At 37.6% G+C, this 8,514-nt stretch overlaps 1 protein-coding gene across 1 annotated transcript; it reads left to right on the top strand.

Annotated features, from left to right (window-relative positions):
• Positions 1 to 6,388: 6,388 nt before the first annotated feature.
• LOC101279080 (cytochrome c oxidase subunit NDUFA4) lies at positions 6,389 to 6,896 on the top strand. The gene has a single exon (XM_033407655.2). It carries the CDS (start codon positions 6,466 to 6,468, stop codon positions 6,712 to 6,714), a length of 249 nt encoding a protein of 82 aa, XP_033263546.2. The 5' UTR covers positions 6,389 to 6,465; the 3' UTR covers positions 6,715 to 6,896.
• Positions 6,897 to 8,514: the final 1,618 nt, after the last annotated feature.

The raw sequence follows: 8,514 nt of genomic DNA on the forward strand, positions 1-8,514 counted from the left end.
CATTTACTCTCAAACCTACTCTGCCCATATCTCTTGGATGTACCATTTCTAAATTAGAAAGGACTGTTGCTGATGCCTCCAATTTTATGACTTATTGAAACTGACAGAATCTAGTCCATGATAGTTGGTTCTGATTGTATGGCCATTTGATGACTCATAATTAGATACTTTGTCTCTACAAGGACCTAATAGACTATCAAAATCTGTTTCATATAGATTTCTGCTACAGATAGCATGGCCTGGCTTCAGAACACTAGGGTTCCACATTGCAATTCCTCTAAACGGGCTTGCCATAAATTCCACATGGTATCTTTTTCCATTACATATAATAAATACATAATACCACATGGTCTGCTGAATCTCACGGCCCAAGTGACAGAACTGTTTGTACCACAGCTGGAACCAACCAGCTAACTGTGGGCTAACCGCAGTTTAGCCCTTTCCAATTCTAAACTCCACTTACGGTAGTCTTCTGTGTCATTAAGTTGAAGCAATGTGTGAATTATACTGCATCCAGAATAGAAAATGAACAAACAGACACGGTGATTGCTTCTTTTTTGTAAGAGATGCAAGATGCAATTATTTGTATTTTACTTTAGAGAGGATATCCTGGTTCGCCCCACACAACCAGACCCTTAAAATATATACTCAAGTGCTGAGCTCTTAAATCTTTATTGGTTTCACCTCCCAATTTCTGGAGTGCATATATTTTGCCAAGTCTTCCAGTATATTAGGCATGTCTTGCTTAACTATCTGATTAAATACATATCAAGGATATTGTAGACAAATGTGAAGTTGTGTGGGACATCCAAATAATACAGGACCCCTTGGACTGCACTGTGATAGAGTAAGAGATAGTTAACATAATCCCAAGAGAGCTTCCAATTGGCATTCCCCACTGACAGCTCTTCCCACAGGCCAAGGAATTGATGTGTGTATGGGGGGGCAGGGGAGGGGTGCTTCCAGCAAGCAAGTGTATCTCCAGCAAAATGACCACTGAGTGGTTCCATAAATCCAGTGCACACACTGTGAGCCAGACATGGTCCAAGACTTCTTTTCTTGCCTGGTCACCATAAATTATATTCTCAAGGGAAGGAAGAAGAGAATAATAAGTCTTCAGGTCCTGGGTTAGTCATGTAAAAATAGACTCTGCTTCATAAAATCTTCAAAATGTTTGGATAGTATCTATTCTAAGTATTTAGGTACCTCAGTAAATGGTTCTGGGACCCTTGGGAAAGGACTAAGAAAATCATTACTGTATGTCATGTCCTTTGTACTGGATTTAGGATTCTGGTCTCTTCTTTAATCAATGGATTGTAGGTCTGAAAAGATTATCATTTTTTATTAGTGAGGGTTTTATGATTATCCACCTATTTATTTTTATTATACAGATTAACTAATACCCTTGTTGGCTACTCATTTATCTTGTCTCTTGGAGATGCTGCATTCGATTTACCATTTCAACTGTAATCTGCATTAGGGTCCCTTGGTTGTCACTCCAACTTTACTTCTTGTTATAATAATAGCCCCACCCCCAAGCCCTTGATAGTGAAGCACCACTATCCGGTCTCTATTATTTCAGGGATGTTATGGTCTCTATTGCTGCAATGGAACAAATTTCTGTAACAATATATTCTACCTTTAGCCCTGGTGATCAAAAGACGGTCATCAATAGTTTCTCAGTAATGATAGTGACCCACTCACCAGTAAATTCCTTATTACTTAGTGAATAGAATGTCTTTTATCTTCTCGTGAGGTGTAGTTAGTAAATGAATTTTTTCGGGCTACACAGTATCTCTACTCTTGCATGCCCATTTATGTAAGCCTTTTGGTTTCTTCTACTTTCTGCCATGGCAATATTGGCATTTCTAGTTTCCTTACTATGAATCATCATTTTCTCCAATATTGCAAAAGCTATCCTAGCGAAAGATTAGCACCATCTTCCAGGGCCCTTTACATAGCGGCAAATCCTGTCCTGTGGAAGAGTCCTTCATGTTGACAAATGTTCCATCGTCAAACTTTACGTTTGCTGTCCCAAAACTGTCCCCCCCCCAAAAAAAAACCCAGTGCCCTGAGCTGAGTCTCATATATTCTTTTTTTTTAGTTTTTTCTTTTAATTAATTTTTTTGATACATGTTATACTATTAAATACTATGTCCTTCCATGTAGTCTCTTTCTTTCCTTAGCAGATCCAAGATTTTCCCATTTGGTACATGCTGTGACTTGACCCTCATTATTGTTCTGATGACCAGAAGAGTAGGTGTGAGTATATCCTGAGGAAGGCATGTATCTGCCTCTGAGACAAGGCTATGCATCATTTTCAAGCAAGGATATGGGGAAGGTCCCAATCTTTATCCAGATGGAAGATACTTCTGCAGGCACAGATAGTTCAGAGGAATATGGGGATTTAATATCGTTGTGTGAATCAACATGTATGTTCCCATTACAGATCTCATGGTCCCAGTTATTTTCAACCAGCATTCTGACCTGGGAATGGCAGACTATGGTTTTAAGAATTCAACACTCTCTGGAAGCTCTGTTGTCACTGAAATTAAGTTTACAACGTGATCCTCAGCTCTGTCTGAGCTCAAGCTCTAGGAGATAATAGTCTCTTTTATATGCTGCCACAGAAGAATGATGGATTTTGGTTGAATTTAACTTTTAATTGGTGACTTGGTTGTTAATTTCTCACATACTTTTATTGTATTTCTCCAATACACTGATAGCTCCTAGCAAGAGGCATTTGATACCACGATACTTGTCATTAGAAGATTCCTAGAACCTCTCAAATGCTTAAGATATCATACCTGCCAGAGTATTTCCTTCCACAATACCCCATCTCAATTCACTATACATGAAAGTAATCATATCTGCATCTCTATAGCATGCCAGATGATATCAGGACACTGTCAGTGATGCAGTCCACATTGCTGGACAGCATGTATTCTAGCTCCAAAATCCCATTCTAAATATGTAAGTAACTCTTATAACTCAACAACTAAAAGATAAATATTCCGATTTAAAATGGGTAAAGGACTACATATGAGCACATGAAAAGATGCTCAACATCATTAGTTATTAGGAATATGCAAACCAAAACCACAATGAGATACTACTTCATACCTACTAGGTGTATTCAAAAATACAGAAAACAAGTGTCAGTGAGGATGTGAAGAAACTGGAAACTGGTGGTAAAATGATAGTTACAGTGAACAGTTTGGCTTTACCTCAACAAGTTAAAAATAGAATTACCATATGACTGAGAAATTCTATGCCAAGGTATACACCCAAAAGAACTGAAAATGGGATCTAAAACAAAAACTTGCATGTGAATGTTCATAGCAGCACTACTTGTAATATCTAAAAGGTAGAAACAATCCAAATACCCATCAATGGACTAACGAATAAACAAAATGTGGTATATATCCATATAATATAATATTATTTAGCCCCAAAAAGGCATGAACTATTGATACATTCTACAACACAAATGACATCTTGAAAACATTTGCTAAATAAAAGAAATCAGACATAAAAGGCTGAATCTATGTTTCAATTTTATATTAAAACCCAGAATAGGTAAATGCGTAGAGACAGAAAACAGATTAGTGGTTGCTTAAGGCTGATGGGAGCAGGGAATGAGGAGTTTCTACTTAATGAGTGCAGCGCTGCCACTCAGGGTGATAAAAATTTTCTAGATCTAGAGAGTGGTGATGTTGCACTACATTGCGGAGGTACTTAATCCCACTGAATTATGCACTTTAAAATGTTAAAGTGGTAAGTTTTATTTCATGTATTTACCACAGTAAAATATAAAATTCTATTCTAGATTTTGCTTTCTGGGATCATATTCTTACGTCATATTCCTCACAAAACAGACTTTGAGCCACAAATATAACTTCAGCAAGCTTCTTGAAGAGAGCTGTGCAGAACAACTGTGAGGGAGTAAGAGAAGCAGGATTGGAAGAGGGAGAAGTTGAACTGTCATACAGTTAGAAAGGAAGCCTCAGGCAATCCTACCAGTAGCTCTGCTAATGGGATATTCCTTCAATATTTCAAGATTAAGGTGTGAGATAAGATCTTCATACTTGAAATCCTATCACACTGTCCCTAGAGAGGGAACCTAGCCTTGGGTGAAGCTGCACACTTTGGCCAAAGACAGTCTCTTAGTGAAGGACTCGGCCGTGAGGCATCAGTGTCCAACATTATCAGCAGCTGTGGAAATGCATGCCTCAGCCTTCAAGAGGACAGTCTGACTGGTGCATCACAATATGCACTGCAGCACAGAAATGCTTAGCGTGCCTATATCTTCACTCGCTGGCATGAAGCAAATCTGAGCATTGAATTCCATACTGACAATTATCCCAATGATCTTTCCATTAGAGTCCAGCAACTCCCTAGAATCTGTTGGTAATGAAAATAACCACCTCTCCAATCTTTTTTGTCATTTCAGTAAATTCTGCTTTAAAATTGTGATGCTGTCCTAGATGCTTAAACTTAGATGGCCTGCACATCAGGATAGCCCTGACTGCAAATCAGCTTTCCCAAGGTCCCCATAACTTCTCATCAAATCTTTGTTTATGTACCCATTATTCAATTACATTGTTGACTGAATGTAAATAAATAATTTATCTACTCCAACAAGATCCCCTGAATACTTGTATTTATTTTCTTAGCCTTTTTATGCTCTTCTCAGCTTCATGCCACTTTTTCATACAAAAGTTGACACTTACGGTCCTCCTTGGCTACTGAAGCCAGCATGTAAAGAGCTGGAATGGTTTGGAATGTAAGTCTCCTTGGGATCCTCTGAGTGTGGGTGTTGGAATTATGAAGGTGTCAGCACACTTGGCTTTTGTTTCAAGACAAAGTGAGGCACAAATTACTCTTCAGACCTCCCCTGTGGGATCAGACTGAAGCCACCCTCTGTGGGGTTCTTAGTAGGGGAGGGAAGCAGATCAGGAAATGGGAATCAGGCAAGTGATATACAGGAAACAGTCTTCAATCTAATCATAAGCTCACCACAATTTGGTTAAAAGCAGTTTAATGATTACTTAACTACATAACAATGGATGGTTTTCCTGATTTCTTTACAAACACAAAAAGCTTTTGATATGGCTTAATAATGGCTACACAAAAAAAAACTACTAAAGAAAAAAGGCTTTTTGGGTTGAGGGGTTCCTATTTTTCACTTCTATAAGTGACTTTTCACTTCTATAAGCAACATGGTTTTCTTCAACTGCTCTAGTCAGGATGTTGATGATCTGTCTCCCCTATTGTCCTCAAGAGCACCTTCACACCAGTGTTCTGAAAGCAAAGTCCCCAGAGACACTGGCCAGAGGTGAAGTATGCTGAGTGTAAGAGCCTTCCTAATACACAGCTGTGGCCTTGATCAGCTTCTGGAAATAAAGAGTGAAGGAGATTGGGTGCAGCATCATTGGTTTATTTTGCTGAAGCTCAAACGGTAGAAATTCAACTTCTGCCTGTGTAAGGAAAACAAATAGAGACAACGGCATTTTCACTCTCCTAAGCAGTTTATCCAGATCAATATGGGAAAGATCGCTGCTTTGCTGTGGCTCATCTGAGCCTTAATTAAGGTTTTTCCTCTCTAGGGCTGACACGCCAGCCACCTTCATGAGTATCAGAAGTATTGAGTTTCTCTTTCAAAAATTTAGAGTTAAGACAATATCAGCATGGCAAACACAACTCAGGAAGATTTTTTTTTTTAAATCCATAAGCTAGTTTTTTACGGTTTTTCTAAGGTAGATTTAAGATCTGAGTAAAAATATCCCCATGGTTTTCTTTTGCTTTAATGAATAAAGTCACAGTATCATAATATAGTAAAGTAAGCCCCTTTTAATCTTGGTTTTCCTTTATTTTCCCCTTTACCCATGCTTAAAAAATATATTTGCTAGGATCCAGCTATGTCAAGCAGCTAGTTTTTCCACAACTCAGCATCTTTTTCTCACTTTGAGTCTTGGACATGCTGGTCTTTCTGCCTATGATGCTTTTCCCTGCTTCTTTAACTCAGCCTTCAAACCCAGCTCAAGTATCACCTCCTTCAGGAAGCCTTCCTTCACTTTGGTCTCTTTCCAAGATTACTATGGTCACTGTCTTCTTTTATTTGTTCCATAGAAGAACAACAGGAGTGTAGCATGAAATGCTTCATCTCCTGAACTGTACTAAGCTGGTTGAGGAAAGAGAATGCTTTCCTTCTTTGAATCCCCGACTCTCAGCAAAATCTTTAAACAAAGCAAGTGCTAAATAAATGTTTGTATAATTATTGAATTACTGAATGCATTTGATTATTAAAAAATTTTTACTATTTTGAACTGATACATACTTTAAAATTAAATTTTCAGTCCAAAGTCAAATAATATGTATGATACTCGGCGCGAAGGCTGTTCAGTCCCGGGGTTTGCAAGTTTGTTGTTCTCTCCGTCTGGACTCGAGGCTCCTGCCGCAGCCATGATCCGCCAGATCATCGGTCAGGCCAAGAAGCATCCTAGCTTGATCCCCCTCTTCCTATTTATTGGAGCGGGAGGTACTGGAGCAGCACTGTATGTTTTGCGCCTGGCGTTGTTCAATCCAGATGTCAGTTGGGACAAAAAGAATAACCCAGAACCCTGGAACAAACTGGGTCCCAATGATCAGTACAAGTTCTACTCAGTGAATGTAGATTACAGCAAACTGAAGAAAGAAGGTCCAGACTTCTAAATGAAATGTTTCACTATAAAGCTGCTTAGAATGAAGGTCTTCCAGAAGCCATCCGCACAATTTTCCACTTAACCAGGAAATATTTCCCCTCTAAACGCACAAAATCCTGTTGGTGTATTGTGATGGGGTTTACACTGATTAATAAATAGTTTGAAACTTAAAAATTAAAAAAAAAAAAATAATATGTATGATATATCTTAGTGTCTCTTGCAAAGGCATAATTATGAAATGTGGTTCTTCAGTGGGTGAATTAAATGACCTGTTTGAGAAAGGTAATTCTGGAAATACATCCCTTGGTACTAGTCTTTTGAAAATGTATATATATAAAATTATTTCTTTTTGATAGAACAGCATCCCCAGGAATAAGGAAAACCAATATTTCTAGAATCCTCTTGTAGGGTTTTCAAAATTATCAGTACTTGAAATTTTATCTCAGCCTTTACAAAGATTGCATTAGCATAAAATGTTGTGTTCTTTTGATTTAATACATTCTTTGAAGGGGAAAATATTCACCAGAAATAAGAGTTGGGATAGGAAATTATTACCTGCCAGGTGACAAACAGTACTTTACACTGATGAGAAATTATTTTTCAAATGCAAATTATGGAATTTGAGTTGACACTCAACCCTTTTGGAAAAAATTACAAAATTTAAATTGAATATCCATTATTAAAGTAATAGGGCTATTTGAATTGCAGCAAATTGCAAATCCAAAATTAATGTGTTCTTTTCTTGAATGTTACCTGCAATATTACATTTGTCAAATCATGTCTGTACCATGATTCAGCACAATTAGAGTTCCTTAAACTATAAAAAGATGAGTATACTAACTACTTACGATAATTCCTTTGGAAAACTAGGCTGAGGATCTAGGTAAAGAAAATGGTTTTCCTGATAATAGTGAGGCATTTTGTAAGCTATAATTCAGCAGATCTTTGTCTTGAAAGATTCTTCTCCTCTTAGACTCATAATACTCCACAGAAATGATTCTGTTCTTTATTGATTTGTCTTCACAGTATTACAGTATTCCAAATACAAACCAAACGAAAGATGTTTATTCTTGAGGATATTAAATTTTCTAAAAATAGACAATAATAAATTTATGTATGAGGAAGTCCTCTCCAAAAGTGTGCATAACTTATTCTTCCCATGGTTCTCCACTGAATGACTACATTCAAAATAAGTGGAGATATCGGTATTAATCAAGAGATGACACTAAGTCATGGACCCTTGACTAGTTGTGAGACATACTCAATCCTTGAAAAAACTGTCACTGTTGTAAAGAAGGAGTGCTTTTGAGCCTACCATTAATTGAATTTGTTGACAGTCTTACTCCTCTGCTCAAAACTCTACAGTGATTACCTTTGAACATCCTAACTTCTCACCATGGTCTATGAAATCCTGCAAAATCTAGCCCTTGTCACTCATCCTACCTTCCTGATGCATAATCTTCATCACTCACTGTGCTCCAACCATCTTTCCTTTCTTTAAATACAGTCAGCACTTCCTCAACTCAGGTAGACTTTTTGATGATGGCCATTCTGACTGGTGTGAGGTGATACCTCATTGTAGTTTTAATTTACAATTCTCTAATAATGAGCGATGTTGAGCATCTTTTCATGTGCTTGTTGGCCATCTGTATGTCTTCTTTGAAGAAATTTCTATGTAGATCTTCTGCCCATTTTTTGATTGTTTGTTTTTTGATATAGAGCTGTATGAGCTGTCGGTATATTTTGAAGATTAATCCCTTGTCCGTTGAATTGTTTGCAAATACTTTCTCCACTCTGTAGGCCATCTTTT

Source organism: Orcinus orca, chromosome 20, assembly GCF_937001465.1.
Source record: "Orcinus orca chromosome 20, mOrcOrc1.1, whole genome shotgun sequence".
Classification (NCBI taxonomy): Eukaryota; Metazoa; Chordata; class Mammalia; order Artiodactyla; family Delphinidae; genus Orcinus; species Orcinus orca.